At 36.7% G+C, this 16,466-nt stretch overlaps 1 protein-coding gene across 1 annotated transcript in view; it reads right to left on the bottom strand.

Moving 5' to 3' along the window:
• LOC119879477 (serine/threonine-protein kinase 4-like) overlaps window positions 1-13,795 on the bottom strand; it is a 38,950-nt gene extending 25,155 nt beyond the window's left edge. Inside the window, exons 1-4 of the mRNA XM_038589736.1 lie at window positions 13,677-13,795; window positions 12,325-12,453; window positions 9,391-9,505; window positions 3,757-3,921 (exon numbers count right to left, since the gene is read on the bottom strand). Of these exons, the coding sequence (XP_038445664.1) occupies window positions 3,757-3,921; window positions 9,391-9,505; window positions 12,325-12,453; window positions 13,677-13,780 (513 nt within the window). The 5' untranslated portion in view covers window positions 13,781-13,795. The remainder of the gene's footprint in view (window positions 1-3,756; window positions 3,922-9,390; window positions 9,506-12,324; window positions 12,454-13,676) is intronic.
• Between the last annotated feature and the right edge of the window lie 2,671 nt (window positions 13,796-16,466).

The following is a 16,466-nucleotide window of genomic DNA, read 5'->3' on the forward strand; positions in this document are numbered from 1 at the left end:
AGGTCACAAAAAAAATTCAAATGACCTAGAAACATAGAAGACTTTGAATTCTTAAAACACACACATTAAAAAACCCACAAAAATAACAAACACTAAAATGAAGTTGACAAAACTTTCAAAGATTAATAATAACTAGTGTTGGTAACAGTACAGAAAGTCAAGCACTGGGCAGCCCAGGTGGCTCAGCGGTTTAGTGCCACCCTCAGCCCAGGGTGTGATCCTGGAGACCTGGGATCGAGTCCCATGTCAGGCTTCCTGCATGGAGCCTGTTTCTCCCTCTGCCTGTGTCTCTGCCTCTCTCTCTCTCAGTGTCTCTCTCATGAATAAATAAATAAAATCTTAAAAAAAAAAAAGAAAGAAAGTCAAGCACTAAAATAGCATTACGAGAGTATAAATCAGTACAAGTTTTTCTGGGCAATTTGGCAATATTTGTCAACTTAAATATCCATATCCTTTGATCTGAATCTTTTTCCAGAAATGTATCCTATATACAGGTACCTAAGATATACACACAAGTGTTAAAAAAATATTTGTAGGAGAGGTGGGAAAAATAAAAAGGAAATAACCCAAATGACCATCTAAAAGGGGGTAAATGAAACACAATAAATATCCACCGTATTTTTTTTAATTTTTATTTATTTATGATAGTCACAGAGAGAGAGAGAGAAAGGCAGAGGGAGAAGCAGGCTCCATGCACCGGGAGCCCGACGTGGGATTTGATCCCGGGTCTCCAGGATCACGCCCTGGGCCAAAGGCAGGCGCTAAACTGCTGCACCACCCAGGGATCCCTCGTATTTTTTTTTTTTAAGATTTATTTAAGGGCGCATGAGTGGCTCAGGTGGTAAGTGAACAGGTCTTGATTTCGGCTCAGGTCATGATCTCAGGCTCCGGGGACTGAACCCCAGGTCCAGCTCCCCACTTGGCAAGGAATTTGCTTTTTTCCTTCTCTCTCTGTCCCTCCCAACCTCCCCCACCCTCATTCACTTTCTCTCTCTCAAATAAATATATTTAAAAGATGTATTTATTTATTTGAGAGAGAGAGAGTGCATGTGAGTGGGGGGGGCCGGGGAGGTGGCAGGGGCAGAGGGAAGAATGCTCTCTGCTGAGCATTGAGTGCTGGCTCAATCCCAAAACCCTGAGATCATGACGTGAGCTGAAATCAAGAGTCAGGCCCACTGAGACACCCAGACGCCCCATCCACCATATTTCTTTAAAAAGGAGGCGTGGAAAAAATGTATAAGACATATTATAAAAGGAAAATTAGATGGCAAAATTATATATAATATATAATCATGTTGCATACATTATATGACAAATCAGTAACCAATAATAATAAATACTGTTGTTATATGGCTAGCAAAAGAAAAATCTCAATACACACTGAACTATTAACAATAGTTACACCTAGAAGGTAGAATCACAAAGGACTTTTACTTTCCATCCCATTATTTCTACAACACTCTGATGGTTTACATGGAGATACAGAACAAGTGCTATCAAAAAATTAAAAAAGAAAAATCATGTGTATGTGTCTATGTATACATATAATTTTTCTTTTTATTATATACATCAATTTTATAAAATGTATATATAAAGTCTTAGTTTGAGGCTTAAAAAATATGAATCTAGCACACACAGGCAAATAACTATTTGCCTACTTCCCCAGAATGGTGTGGCCTTAATGAAAGAGAACCTTTCCAGAGCTCCTGTATTTTAGGAAGAGGACGATTTTAAACAGAACTAAATATGCAGTAGGAGTCCCCATCATCATCATTCCTGTTCCTTCTGAAATGCCTGTGGCTTCAGTTAGGCTATGCCAGTCAGGAACAAATGACAGGTGATATTTTTAAATTGATCTCACTTTGTTGATTCTATGTAAAAAACTAGCACAGGAACTACCTTAGTGCTTAGTCATTTCCTTTGCTCTGAAACTTAAATTTGCAGTTTTCAAATGGTGGTACTCAAGTTGTTTTTGAGGATTATATCCTTGAAATACTCATCATTTAGAAAAGAGTATTTTGGATACCTAGAAATTTTTTGAAAACTAAGATTAATGAGTGGATACTAACCCAGCCTGATCTGTATTACAAAGTTATACTAATGCATAGCATAACAAGGGAAAATATTAAGTTCAGAACAGACTATGGCTATGTATGTCTGTATTTATACATATACATAAACACACACATATATAACTTGAAGATATAATTAAAATGTTACTCCAAATTACCAAGCAAAGGACAGAAAAGCAACTGGGCATCAGGCTAGTCATTTGTAAAACTCTATACTTAATTTCCTAACTTATACTTTTCACCAAAAAAAGTTCAAATAGGTTGAAAATTTAAATACAAAGCACAAAACCTAGAAAGTACTAAAAGAAAGTATAGATGAACAGCTATATAATGTTAGAGCAAAAAAAGACTTTAAAGGTGACATCAAAGGCAGAAACCATAACATGAAAGGGAGGTGGATTTCCCTATATAAAATTTGGAAACTTTGGTGTTTAAAGAAAAATCATAATGAAAGTAAAAAGATAACTAGCAAACTACAAAAAGATGTTTCAACATATATAACATAGGATTAATAATTTTAATATAAAATTTTTAAGTTTTGATTTACCTTTTTCAGCAGATTTTTTAGAAGGTCCAACACAATTAGGAAAATTAAGATGAACAGTTAAGTTCCAAAAGAAGAATTATAAATGGCCAATAATCAAATGTAAAAATATTGTTTCAAAAATGATTTAAAAATACAACTTATTGCTCATTCAGCATTGGCAAATATGAGAGAAAATGAATACATCCTTTTTTTTAAATTAATTATTTTATTTATTTAAGTAGGCTCCACACCCAATATGGGGCTTTAACTCATGACCCTGAGATCAAGGGTCACATGCTCTATTAACTGAGCCAGCCAGGCCCCTCCAAAATGGACACATTCATATATTACAGTTGGGAGCATAAACTGTTCCCTAGAAGCACTTTATGTGTTAACAACAAAATCTTTTGAAAGGTCAGAAATTACAATATGGAATAAGTTTCTGATTTTCTTTTTTAAACAGCAAAGCAATTTTTGTGCCATTGCAATACCTATTAAACTCCCTAATATAATCTAGGCAGATTTAAAAACAAAAACCAAAAAACTCTACCTGATACCAACTCTAAACAAACAAAAAAATATTTTTTCTACTGCCCAAGAAAACTGTTTGATATATTATATTGTTATGAATTTTAGTACTACCTGTCCAGAACTGTTTCTATTTTTCTACATCTATATCATATATACTTAGATATTTTTCAAAACCAAATAATTCTACATTTCCTGTTTTGAAACGTGGTTTTTTTCAATGCCATGCCCTGGTGAGGTGGGAGGAGACTCAAAAGACTATCCTGGAACCAGACAAGGAGAGTGTTTTCAGTAAAGTAAATGCCAACTGCTACCGCGTTGAGATGGTGTTACATCTTATTCTGCAAGGAAAGCAGTTTGGATTGAATTTTTCTTCATTTTGTAAATTTAAACTTCTACTCTATCATTTCTTGTTTCAGCTTTTATTTTTATCAAAGTTCAGTCACGGGACCTAAATGCCAGGAAAGGACCTAAAATAACCTACTACCTCTTTCGCAACTTAGTGGCACCTTCTATAACCTTTTTATGAATACAATGAAATTGCGTATTTTATTTTAAAAAATTACTAAATGAAAACAATTCCTTCTCAGGATAGAGCTGAAAGTTACCAGAAGTAACATTTTTACTTACTGTAAGTTGACCTGCTACCCCAAAATCTGCAAGTTTTGCATGTCCTTCTGTATTTAGCAAAATATTTCCTGCCTTGATATCCCGATGTATTTTTCTCATAAAATGAAGGTATTCCAGTCCCTTAAGTGTTGATTGTAATATTGTAGCTATCTCATCTTCTGTTAACTAAAAAGAGAATGGAAAATTAAAATTCTATCAGTTTATATCATTTTACATTCAAAAAAGGCAAAAATTAGATCCAAGTGCCCTTCCTAGAATATAAGATCATATTCAACCTGTGACAGCATTTGACAGCTTACACCATCACTCCATTAACCCCTACTAAAGTTACATCTCCTATCCCATCTCTCCCCAAACATCAGATTCATGTACCTGACCACAACATCTTCAACTGAATACCTAACAAGCATCATGTAAGCATAACATGTCAAAATCAAATTTTTTATTTCTACTGTTACCCTACTCATCTACTTACCACTCGCCCAACCTACTTATTCTTCCCACATTCTTCTCAGGGAAAGGCAGTTTGAATTGCCCTGGCTGAAAACCTGGAGGTCATCTTTGGTTCTTCCCTATGTTCAAAATATATCCATATATATCCTCTGTAATCACTAATCACCATGGTCCAAGCCACCAGCATGCCCTGCCTAAACTATCCAAATAATTTCCTAACTGGTCTTCCTAACTGCTTCTGCCCTTGACCCTTGACAATGTCTTTTCCACATGGCAGTGAGCCATAATGAGCCAAAATGAAAGCCAGGTATGCTCAAAATTTTCCAATGGCTTCCTGAGCCACTCAAAATTAAAGCCAGTCCTCATCAAAGTCTTACATGATCTAGTTCCCAGCTACCTTCATCCTCTACTACTTTCTATCTTGCTCATGCTGTTCCAGCCTTCCTTGTTGTTCCTCAAACACTCAAAGCACACTTCCAGTTCTGGACCTTTTCATCTCATGTTCTTTCTGCCTACACAATACTCTTCATGCAGAAAGTCAGAGAGGCCTTCCCCAGTTCCCTCCGTTCCTAGATCATTCTCTATTCATTGATCCTACCTTGTTGGTAAATGCAGTATTATATCCTCATCTGATTTACACATTTGTATACCTACATGTGATATCTTCCCTATTAGGAACATAACCCCATTTTAAAAGTCTTTGGGGGCTCCTGGGGGGCTCAGGTGGTTAAGGGCTTCTAACTCTGGGTTTCGGCTCAGGTCATTATCTCAGGGTCATGAAATTGAGCCCCACATCAGGTTCCATGCTCAGTAGGGAGTCTGCTTGAAGAGTCTCTCCCTCTGCCCGTCCCCCATTCATGAGTGCACCTGTGCTCTCTCTTGCTCTCTTTCCTTCTTGCTCTCTCTTCCTTCTCTTTCCTTCTTGCTCTCTTTTCCTTCCTTGCTCTCTTGTTCTCTTTCCTTCCTCCTTACAAATATGTAAGTCTTGGGCAGCCCAGGTGGCTCAGCGGTTTAGCATCACCTTCAGCCCAGGGAGTGATCCAGGAGACCAGGGATCAAGTCCCATGTCAGGCTCCCTTCATGGAGCCTACTTCTCCCTCTGCCTGTGTCTCTGCCTCTGCCTCTCTCTCTCTCTCTCTGGGTCTATCATGAATAAATAAATAAAATCTTAAAAAAAAAAATGTAAGTCTTCAGACTTATTAAAAATAAATAAATAAAAAATAAAATGTCTTTGGTTTGTTTACTATTGTATCCCTAGCACCAAGAAAGCCACCCAGGACATAACAAGTCCTGAAAAAATATTTGAATAATGATGAATAAATGAAAGCAAGAATGCTGATCAACACAGAATATCTGCTCAGTTCCATGGTGATTTGGGGCAGACCTAACTCTAGTGCTAACCAAATGAAATCCATCAGCAAACTGTCTCCCTTTTGACAAACAACTCATATTTAGAAGACAGTAGGCTGTGGTGCAAAAAAAACCATGGGAATCGGGATGAGAAAGACCTAGTTTTTACCCTTGGCTCTACATTCTAGCTGTATGACCTAAGCAAGTTATCAAACTTCTCTTGGCCTCGGTTTCCCAAACTATAAAATAGGACTATCACCTTTCTTCAAGAATGTCATGGAAATCAGATGATGTAAGTCATATAAGAATACACACGGCTTAATAACTACTATGTTACCAGTCAATGAACAAATAGTTAACAAGCATCAATTATGAGCTAGGCACTCTGCTAATAACATTAAAAATAGCATTTATTGTATTGTAAGCACTGTTTTTGTAATTTTGTTAAATCTTTACAAAAATCATATCAAATAGGTACTATTATCATCACCATTTTATAGAAAACGAAGCTGAAGCACAAACAAGTAATTTGTGCTAACAAACTATAGAGCTCTTATTGTAGTCCAAGCAAACACTACTGATAAGGTTGCAAGCTAGAGTTTGAGTACCTTCTGCAGTGGAACAGAACAAAGTTCATGTGACTTATTACGCCTTATTCTAACCAGTTAAGCAAATCAGTTAAGGGAGCAGTGCCCAATATTAATATAATGTGAACCACAAATACAACCTTTACTTTTCTAGTAGCCACATTAGAAAAACAAGCAAAATTGGGGTGCCTAGGTGGCTCAGCCAGTTGAGTGTCTGCCTTTGGCTCAAGTCAGGATTGGGTCAGGTCCTGGGATTGAGCCCTGCATTGGGCTTCCTGCTCAGTAAGAAGTTTGCTTCTATCTCTGCCCCCCTCTGCTCAAGCTCTTTCAAAGAAATAAATAAAAATCTTTTTAAAAAAAAAAAACAGCAAAATTTAGGGATCCCTGGGCTCAGCGGTTTGGAGCCTGCCTTTGGCCCAGGGCGTGATCCTGGGGTCCCGGGATCAAGTCCCATGTCGGGCTCCCGGCATGGAGCCTGCTTCTCCCTCCTCCTGTGTCTCTGCCTCTCTCTCTCTCTCTCTCTCTCTCTATCACAAATAAATAAATCTTTAAAAAAAAACTATATTGTCTGTAAAAAAAATAAATAAATAAATAATAATAAATAAAAAGCAAAATTTAAAAAAAATAAAAATAAATAAAAGCAAAATTAATTTAAATTAATTAATTTTTTAGTAATCTCCAAATCCAACATGGGGCTCAATCTCATAGCCCCAAGATCAAGAGTTACATGCTCCTCCAACTGAGCCAGCCAGGCACCCCAAAATTAATTTCAATAATATATTTTAATCAATTTGTCCAAAATATTACCATTTCAACATGTGATCAATATATTAAAAATGTAAAGTTTTTGTTTTTCTTTTTGCAGTAACTCTTCAAAATCTGATATTTATACTTATAGCACATCACAATTCAGACTAGCCACATTTAAAGTCCTTAATAACCACACATAGCTATTGACTGTCATACTGCACAAAACAGAATTAAAACATTTTACAAAATAATGTGTAATAATTAAAGATTAGCACTTAATAGCTTAAAATTACATAAATACAATAAACTAATATTAAAACATGCACCATCAAAATTCATTTTGGATGGTTTCAAAATACCTGAAACAATAACTTAATGCTGCACAGAAGGCCTGGAACCAAAATTTTTTTAAGTAAGTTCCATGCTCAGCATGGAGCACAATGCAGGGCTTGAACTCACAACCCTGAGATCAAGATCTGAGCTGTAATTAAGAGTCAGATGCTCAACCAACTGAGCTCTCTCTGGAGCCCAATTTTTAATTCAATAAATTACTCAAGATTTGGGACTTCTTTAAATATATCTTATGGTAGGACATAATTCCTAGCTAAAGAATTTGCTATTTGATTAGAAAAAATTACTAATTCTGAATAATATAAATTAAGAAAGGATATGGTCATATAGATAACCCAAAGTTACAACTGAGTTTTATTTTTATTGTTTTTTTAAATTATTATTATTTGAATTCCAGTATAGTTAACATACACTGTTATATTAGTTTCAGGTCTGTAACATAGGGATTCAACAATTCCATATATTACTCAGTGCTCACCATGATAAGTGCGCACTTACTCCCCTTCACCTATTTCACCCATCCCCCATCCACCTCCCTTCTGGTGACCATCTGTTTCGTTCTCTAGTGTTAAGAGTCCATTTTTTGGTTTGTCTATTTTTTCTGTTTGTTTGCTTGTTTGTTTCTTAAATTCCACATGTGAGTAAAATCATACAACACTTGTCTTTCTCTGACTGGCTTAGTTTGTTTAGTACTATACTCTTTAGATCCATCCATGTTGTGGCAAATGGCAAAATTTCATTCTTTTGATTGAAATTTGGTTGAATGATTGGTTGAATGATATTTATAAATATATATACACATATAAGGATACACCTCACATCTTCTCTATCCGTTCATCTTCCAATGGACATTGGGCTGCTTTCATGATTTGGCTGCTGTAAATAATGCTGCAATACACACAGGGGTGCATATATCCCTTCGAATTAGTTTTTGTATTCTTTGGGAAAATACCCAGTAGTATGATTACTGGATCTTAGGGTAGTTTTATTTTTAATTTTTTGAGGATACGACTTGAGTTTTAAAATATTCTTAACCTTATAATTTATATAGTGCCTCACAATATCCAAAGTACTTTCACATATTTAATTTTCACAATTCTGCAAATGCTTAATATAGGTATTATTCCTGTTTTTCTTATTAAAACAAAACAAACTAACTAACTAAAGGCTAAGTTGTCTCTGGCTTCTACTTTATCCATTCACAGTCCACACAGAAGCCACAGCAGCAACAGCTTCTTGTTGTAGTTGGAATGAAAGTCAAACTCATTACTGTGGCCAACAATACCAACAGGATCCAGGTCTGCTCACCTATCTCACATCATCTCCTACAGGTTCCCCCAACCTCTCCTCTTTCCTCACAGTAGCCTTCTTTATGTGCCAAACCTGTTCTAGCCTCAGGATCTTTGCACTTATTCCCCTACCTAGAATGTTCTTTTAGAAGTCTAGCTCCATCTTGTCATTCAAGTTTTACTTTAAATGCCACCTCCCTGAGTGGCCTTTCTCCATCATCCACTCTCAAGTAGCTCACTGAACACTCCCCACCAGTCCTGTTCCTTCAAAGAAATTCTCACTATCTGGTATTTCTTTTCTAGTTACCATCAATTGGCTTTTTGGTTGCCCTACTAGAAAATGTATAAGCACAAGAACAGGGTTGTTGTCTTCTTTACTACTGTATCCCTAGGGTTTAGAACAATGTTCTAGAAATATTTACTGTATAAACAACTAAATCTGAATTAAAGCCCTCGACTCCTAGCTTTTATTCTAGTGATCACAGTAAGGGCAAATAATCTTTCACAGAGATTATTCTCTAATTAATAGAATACAGACATTGTAAATCTATAATCATGCTGGGTAGGAGAAGAAAACCAAATCTAAATTTAAAACATTTAAAACTCATTGCTTCACCAAGGTTTGATAGTCACTATTTTCTTTCCCACTATGAAATAAGCAAAACATGCTAAATATCACTGCATTGGGCTGATGTCAAAAACACCACTTTAGGAGGCACTAGAAATAAAGGGGGAAAGAATCATGGAAAAGAGGAAATTCAACAGTCATCTTTCTTGGTACGGCAGTAGGAGAATGCCCAGGAATATAAGGCCAGAGACTAGCTCAGCTGCATTGTTCTAGAAAGTAAACTTACCGTTTTATTCCGTAATCGAATGATATCAGACACGGAACCAGCCCCACAGTACTCCATAACAATCCACAAGTCTGTGTTCTTAAAATAACTGCCATAATATTTGACTACGTGAGGGCTAAAGAGAGAGTGACAACACAAATAAGTGAACAGCCTTCTATACATGAAAATTAGTTTCTCTGCTTAAAAGATCAATTATTCATATTTAAGGTTAAAATAGATGCCCTCTTGATAAAAATGTAAATATGAAGTAATTATCGTTTTCTAAATAATAAATAACCAAAGTGAAAAAATGTATGGGTACTTTAACCTGCATTTCTAGGTCTACAGTTCCTCCCAGGAAGAGAACTATAGCTATTCAAAAATAAATAGTTATCATCATAGTACTGTTTATAACAATAAAAACTTAGATACTATCTAAATGTCCAACAATAGGGAGTTTAAAAATAATGATATAGCCATATAATGGAATAACCACAAATCCATGGAAAATATTAGAAGAATATTTGATGACATAAGATAGCCTGCTTATAAAAAACAAAAAGAAAAAAGAAAGAAAGAAAGAAAAGAAAGAAAAGAAAAGAAAAGAAAAGAAAAGAAAAGAAGTTACAATAATAGTAAGCACAGTGAAATTCCAAAAAGAGATATGGAAGGATACATATACCAAGTAGTATTTAAAATGATTCTCTCTCCAAAGGGAAAAGTAATTTTCTTTTCTTTTTATTTACATTTTTCCAAAAAGTCACATGTATTTTATAATAAGAAAAAAAAATCACACTACAGTCTATCATAAAGAAAAAATATTCAAGGGGAGCCTAGGTGCCTCAGTTCATTGAGCATCCAGCTCTTGATTTCTGGTCCGGTCATGATCTCAGGACCCTGGGATCAAGCCCCATGTCGGGCTCCCTGCTCAGCAGGGAGTCTGCTTGTCTACCTCTCCCTCTGCTCCTCCCCACTGCTCATGTGTGCCCATTTGATCTCTCTCTCTTTCAAAAAATATCTTTTAAAAAAAAATTTAAAAAGAAAAAATATCAGTATCAGACCTGGAATTTTGGGTCTCAAGCTTGAAGAGAGATACCAAATGAGATTTCAGAGAAAAGTCAAATATCCTATTAAAATGAAATAATCTGCCCACTGAGAGCTACTAGCTTTAATTAGATTGTTATCAAGGCTAAATAATGTTGCATTATTACCAAAGATGCTAAAATGTACCCGGTTTCATCAATGCTCAGAATTTCAAATGTCCCTCACTCTTGGGAACATGCCAATGACAAGGACAGCAGGAAATACAACACGATTAATGAAGACATGGATGAGTTAAGCCTCTGAGGTACAGGTTCCCACATCTGCTCTCCCCTCCCTTAAATTCCTATAGTATTTACTGCCTTTACAAGGAAGTAATCTCAGCTATTTACTGTTGGAATGTCTTCTATGTATCTTGTATCATTGGCTAGATTTTCCCGTACATATATAGGCCTGGTCTACCCAATTTGTCTCTAAACTCCCAGAGAACAAGAACTCTGCCCCGTACTTCTCTGTACTCCTTACCATGCTTAGCAGAGTAGGCTCTTCGAAATAACTCTTCTTTAATTAGACATATTTGCATACTCTGTTGAAACATAGCTCTTGTGTAACCTAACAGAAGAGTCAAAGTCCCTTGGGGCGCCTGGGTGACTTAGTTAAGCATCTGACTCTGGATTTTGGCTCAGGTCACGATCTTGGGGTGGTGGGATCAAGCCCTGAGTCAGGCTCTGCGCTCATGGTGAGTCTGCTTGAGATTCTCTCCCCTTCTCCCCCTGCCCTTCTCTCCAGCTCTCACATATTCTCTCTCTTCTCTCAAAATCAATCTTTAAAAAGGAGTGGCAAAGTTCAATGTGCCAAACTGGAAAGAGCTTCTATACTGTATGTATCTCATAGAGGTGGGAAAGGAAAACTTCTACCAAACTATGGTCCATCCAGTCAAGAAATACATTTCATCTAGTAGAGAATAACCATAAAAGTGTAAAAATAAAAGAAAGGAAGGGAGGGAGAAGAAGAGAAGTAACTGCATTCACAAGCCTGTGAGATCTAAGGGCTCCTGGGCAAATTTCCTCATAGGCAGCCTCACCTGCCCCAATGCTGAAAACTTTACAAATTGGAGATCCTAAGCTTTCTGCTGACCACAAGAGCTTTGGGAGGATGGATGCAGCCTCTGGAGCAAGACACTCTCATTCTCCTTTCCACTCTCTAGAGCTGGCATTGCCCCTAAGTTTGTATATCTCTTAAATTTAAACAGTAGTGGGGGAAGCCAGCTCCATCACTGCAACCAAACTCATGTTGTGACTGAATTTCAGAAGAGATCACGTGCCTTTCTGCGGCTGCCTGGTGGCCTGACTTCCTGCTTAAAGCATTTGACAAATCTTAGTTCCTCAAAATAAAATTCTTAACTACTCTGAGCTTGAAGAATTCTTTTTTAAATGTGAAGGAACAGCAATACATTTTAAAAATGCTCTTTTTTATGGATCTATCTGATATTCTAATGTTTCTACAGCTAAAAGTATTTTGATTATCTCTTCTTAGCTATCTCTACAGAAATGTTTTCTCAATAGGAAGTAAAAGAGATCATTATCAGACGGAGAAAAAAAAAAAAAAAAAAAAAAGCCAGCCCCACCACCTTCTGCCTCTCTGGCTCCTCTTCCTAGTTTTGAAATAGGGAGCTTACTGGCAAAAACAAAACAAAAAAAATCTATGCAGAAACAGAAGCTATAAAAATTTAGCTACTAAAACACACATTTTTTTTTATCAGATTTGTTTCTGAAAAGAACATGCATAGTGATTCCACCTAAACTTTCTCTTCCGCAAAATCTCTAAGTAAATACATCTGTACGTGTTAAACTCCAAATAATCACAGCTAATCCAAAACCATGTTCTGTCCAAAGTAACACCACATGCCTTTACCTGTCACATTGCTGCATGATAGAGATTTCTTTGATTATCTCCTGTAGGTCTGATTCCACTGGAACTTGCTTAATTGCAACAATCTGACCAGTCTCTTTGTGAATAGCTTTGTACACACTGCCATAGGACCTGTGATTGGGGGAAAGAGAACATTTATAAAGGCAACGCGAGTCCAGAGATAAAAAGTGGTAAAACAAAGGCAACTCATGGTTCTAATTTATATCCCTAAGTGCCTATACACCTATATTATTTATAACTGTAAAACTGAAATAGCTAAAGTACTTTGGGGAAAAAAACTGTTAATTTCACATTTAATCTTGACTGAAGGTATTCAATTAAAATAATCACTATTATAGTAACTATCATGCATTGCCTGCCTGATGTCTGCGAGAAACTGTGCATCATCCTAATTCATCCTTACAAAAAATAAACAGAAGAAGTCATTAACCCTATTTCATAGAAAATGTGTAAAGACTCAGAGGTTACAGGACTTGTCCAATTTCAGAGGTGAAAAATAAGTGGCCAGGCCAGGATGTAAATCCTGATGTGTCTGAATACAAAGCTTATGTTCTCCCCATATCTACCCAGACTAGAATGCAGAAATGGAGATCTATGTATTCTTGTGTTCACTCCAGTACCACAAGGTCCTTCCATCCTTGCTCCTTAATTGCAATAATACTTAAAACATTATGGAAACTAATTCAAAATATAAGTCCCTTCAAATGTGAGTATCATGTGAACACAGTACACACAAAGCCTTTTATTCCATCTTCCCTTAGGAACTTATTATCAAAATAAATACAAAGCTATCTGTCCATTCAGTTTGGGGCCCAAAAGAACATGAGACTTAGAATAGAAAGACCAAGGATTTGCACCCTACCCTCATGACATATTGGCCATCATTTGCAAACATATTAACCTTCTCATACCTAAATGTTCTCACCTGTAAAATGACAACTCAAACTACAAGACAGTTGTTATGGTCAAATATCATCACCCCACACTGATTACATTTTCACTGGAAACCTTGATGGCTGTCAGTGAAAACACAATTGAGTCTTTCCTTCTTCCCAAACCCACCTATTTCTTCACACTGTCTTGGCGAAAAAACAACAGAACAGCACCACCTGATGTATTAAAGTAGCTGAGAGCTCTAGCTGCCAAAATGATGCTCCAGAACATTTCAAAGTGAAAGTAAGATAAAACTAAAAAAAAAAAAAATATGCAAAACACATTTTAAAATTTCCATCCCATCAGACCCCCTTATGTTGGCAAAGCTAGTATAATGATCCTTAAAAGTTACATAATTTTTTTTCCCAGAGAAAGGCAACCACTGACCGTGTATGGAATACCTGCCTGCTGCCCCTTCTTCCTTATGAAGATAAAATTCTGATTCACTGGGACAGCCAAGGCTTGTTCCTAGGGGATAAAATACGGCAGTCCAGATAGTCAGCATTCCTATTCCTTCTGCTGGTGACTGAACTAGTAGTAAGCATAGGACCTAGCTCTGGTCAATGAAATTTGAGGGGAATTCTGAAGGGATTCTGTGAGAGGCTTTCTTCCCTGATGAGAAATGCACAAGAAGGCCCATTTTTACCTGCCACTTCCTTTCCTACTTTGGTTACCATTTTGTAAGGCATGATGGGTGAAACTAATGCAGCCATCTTAAGATAATTACAAAAATGCTAAACCATTATCAAGCCAGTTCATCATTTATCAACCCCAGCTTTATTATTACTTAGTTGCCCTTATAAAATGCCCTTCTTGGTCAGCCATTGCTTGTTGGGTATTCTGTTATTCTATAAAGTTATTCTTGATAACACTAGGTCCTATATGTATGAAAATGTCCGTATTTCACATTCTCATTGGAATCAGTTCTGCTGGATAGAGAGTTCTTGGACATTAGCTTTCCCTCAGCACCCTTTCTACAGTTTTCCAGTTTCTATTAGTTGCTAAGAAGTTGGCTATCATCAGATTATCACCTTTCATAGGTAATCTCTCTTCCGGTAGCACTCAAGATTTCCTCCTTATCCTTCACATTCTACAATTTTACTATAAAATAACTAGGAGATTCATTTGGCACTTCATAAGCTTCTTCCATTTGAGGGCACAGGTTTTTCTTCAAGTCTGGATATTCTCAGCATTATCTATTTCCTATCTCTTCTATTATCTCCTCTAGAATTCCTATTAGACTTATATTGCAGCTCCTCAATACATGCTGACCTGATTTCTAACAGTTATTTCTCTGTCCTGCATTTTGTGATCAGTTTCATTTCTATCTCTCAATTCACAAATTCTTTCAGCTTGTCTAGTTCACTGTTTTTCCAACTTCTTGGGCTTCCAGAACTTCAATCATTGCCAAGATTCCCAACTTTAATTTTTCCTGTAACTATCTGCTCCTGTTCATCACCCGGTGTTCTTAAGGATGTTATTCCCTCCTTGTATCTTTTTGAAAATCATCAACAAACATGTTAAATCCCTTCTGAGATTGCTTCATTGTTTCTATTTCCTTAGATGTGAATTCTCCCATTTGTTCTGCTCATTATTCCATAGCAGTATATTCCTTGATTGGGTTTTCTTTTATCTCAAATGATTTTCCTCTACACAGTGCTAACTGCCACGAGCATTTCATGTATCTTGATGGTTTCATGGTTCTCTCATCCAGTTAGCTAGATGCTACAACTTGAAGTTGGTTTTGTGTTAGGAGTTGGGGGATTTTTGCCTCTCTAAATCCCAAACCTGAATGCAGTCAAGGCCCAGTTCCTATTGTCAAACCAGTACCTCCACTTTTTTCCCAGGCCACAGGCCAATGAGATTTTCTAACAGTGATCAGGCAAATTTATTTCACCTTTAGTTCATAGATGGGGAGCCTCATCCATCCCACAACTTCATGTAGGAAGCACACCTACCATCTTCTGACAAGGACAGGGCAAGCTTTACTCTCCTCTTACTATTACATAGCTTTTCCATCCCTGGTCCATAGCTGGTCATGTGTGCTTTTATTTAAAAATTTAATTTTCACTCCTTAGTTTTATCTATTTGAAATGGAAAGAGAGGTCTCTGCACATACTCAGCAGTCCTGACCAGAACACTTCCCACACCTTCCTATACTATCTTGAGAGCAAAGAATACTCCAATAGCTTATATGAACAAGTAAGATTCATGATTCCACATATCGCACTTACAGTAACCTGAAGAGAATTTAGAAGGCTTCAGTAATTGTTGTTTTTAGGCAAGTCCTGTAAGACCTGATTCCCTACATAATAAAAACTACAGTGACTCAATGAATTTTGACCGGTAGAGAACAAAAATCATGCGAAGTAGGGGTTCTACATGAGCCATACAAAGCAAGGATCAATTTGGAAAAACAGAAACAATGTAGTATCTGAAGCCAAATTAATTAGATATAAGTCTTAACAATACCACTCACTAGCTATAAAATGAGGAGCAAGATGTTTTTGTTATCCTATGAAAAACTTGAATGAGTCAAGGTGTAAAACTTTAAGTATAATAGAAGGAAAAAGGTGCTAAGTTCTTATTCAAAATACTTTCCAAGCATGGGTCACTTGTCCTGGTCTGGAGTGTTGGATCTACTCTGCCACAGATCCACAGGACTTCCTCCATATACAGAACAACTGTGGGTTCCAGGGACTCTAACAGTCCATCAGGCAGAGCTCATTTCATAAGGCACAAGTCAGTGAGTGTTCACAATCTACTCATTTTCCAGAACAATTAAAGGATGGCATGGCAGTTTGTATTTCAACAGTTAAATGGAGTTAAGGTCTTCCTCCAGGATTCTGTTAGTTCGATGAAGCTTGTTCAGGTTCATTCAGTCACGATGACAGAAATCCAAGCATCTATGGTAACACTTAAAAGAACACTATGGATAAAACAAGGAGAAAGATCTGAAGCTTTATTTCGATTTTCTTGCTGGTTTTATCTTTGTAAGGAAATTCCAAGTTTCTTGATGAAGCCACGCACAGATCTAAAAGAAAATTAAAAACAATCATAATTAGCTTAGTTGCCCCTTCCTATATCAGAAATATTACTGAGATATTTTGTCTGTAGTTTTCTTTTGGTGTTCCCCAAACCCAATCAACTCAAACATGGTCCCTCTAGGAATCTAAATATACCGAGGATTT

Source organism: Canis lupus, unplaced genomic scaffold (assembly GCF_011100685.1).
Source record: "Canis lupus familiaris isolate Mischka breed German Shepherd unplaced genomic scaffold, alternate assembly UU_Cfam_GSD_1.0 chrUn_S89H248, whole genome shotgun sequence".
Lineage (NCBI taxonomy): Eukaryota > Metazoa > Chordata > Mammalia > Carnivora > Canidae > Canis > Canis lupus.